Raw genomic sequence first — 969 nt, 5'->3', positions numbered from 1 at the left:
GGCGGAAGTGGGTTTATAAAGGGCAATATTCTGTGCATTATTCTAATAAGCTTCATCTGTTTAGTCAGCCTTACTGTACGAAATAAAAAGAAAAGTACACGTTAGATCATCTGCCATTTCGTTCCTAGAGTTTTGAACATTTCAAAACATTAAAATAACCTCGATTTGGTGCAGGAAATGGTATGAATAATAAATAAAAGCATTAAAAAGACCTTTGCCCCTTATTTTCCCTTTGTCATTGTGCATATAGTGTAATACATATATATATTGTGCTACCTCAAGACCATCAATAGTTATGGCAACGTGTCTACGACTCGATAGGACAGTGATGTGCACGACTTTTGGGTATTCTTCATATTGATGATCGCCCATCCCGTCGACGAGTGCGGCTGCCGACGTCTGTTGCGTGCCGGCCCCTAGGCGATTGCTTGCTTCCTGAGCGTTGGCGGGAAGCTTCGGGGTAACTTGAAGAAAGGGAAGAGTATTTCAAACTAGGTCCAAGAAGTCAGATTATATCATCTCACATCAAAGAATATTTCCACATGGTGTGGAATAGAAACTGGATACCGATGATAGGCAAAAAATGCCTGTTAAGATTTTAGGATGATACAGAATATGAACAACTTTACCGCAGAAATGCTAAAAATGTTGTGATGTGCATAACATAAAAAATAGAAGTCATCGAATGATCAGCGTAGCGTAGTTTCGTAAATCTCATTTACTAGCCTGCTGTAGTAATTACTGATTCTTGTTAACAATATTTGTGATATCTAATATGCCTATTTGCCACTCCTACTTCTAATGTATTGCTAGCACTATGGTTGTAGAAGACTGAGTTCAATACTAATGTGTCTATCGAAAAAAAAATCCCAAGAAGTACTTACTTATGAGAAAAACAGCAATAAGGGAGAGGGAACATGATGAAAATATCATCTGCAAATGACAAAATAACCAAATATCAATAAATTA

General features: G+C 37.3%; 1 protein-coding gene across 1 annotated transcript in view; it reads right to left on the bottom strand.

Moving 5' to 3' along the window:
- Window positions 1-933, bottom strand: part of LOC119592258 (protein O-linked-mannose beta-1,2-N-acetylglucosaminyltransferase 1-like) — a gene marked incomplete at its 5' end in the record, with an annotated part of 14,995 nt that extends 14,062 nt beyond the window's left edge. Inside the window, 2 exon segments of the mRNA XM_037941087.1 lie at window positions 277-464; window positions 885-933. Of these exon segments, the coding sequence (XP_037797015.1) occupies window positions 277-464; window positions 885-933 (237 nt within the window).
- Window positions 934-969: the final 36 nt, after the last annotated feature.

The sequence above is a fragment of the Penaeus monodon genome, chromosome 30 (genome assembly GCF_015228065.2).
Source record: "Penaeus monodon isolate SGIC_2016 chromosome 30, NSTDA_Pmon_1, whole genome shotgun sequence".
Lineage (NCBI taxonomy): Eukaryota > Metazoa > Arthropoda > Malacostraca > Decapoda > Penaeidae > Penaeus > Penaeus monodon.
The sequence above is the reverse complement of the archived record's forward strand: the minus strand, read 5'-3'. Positions and strand labels throughout refer to the sequence as shown.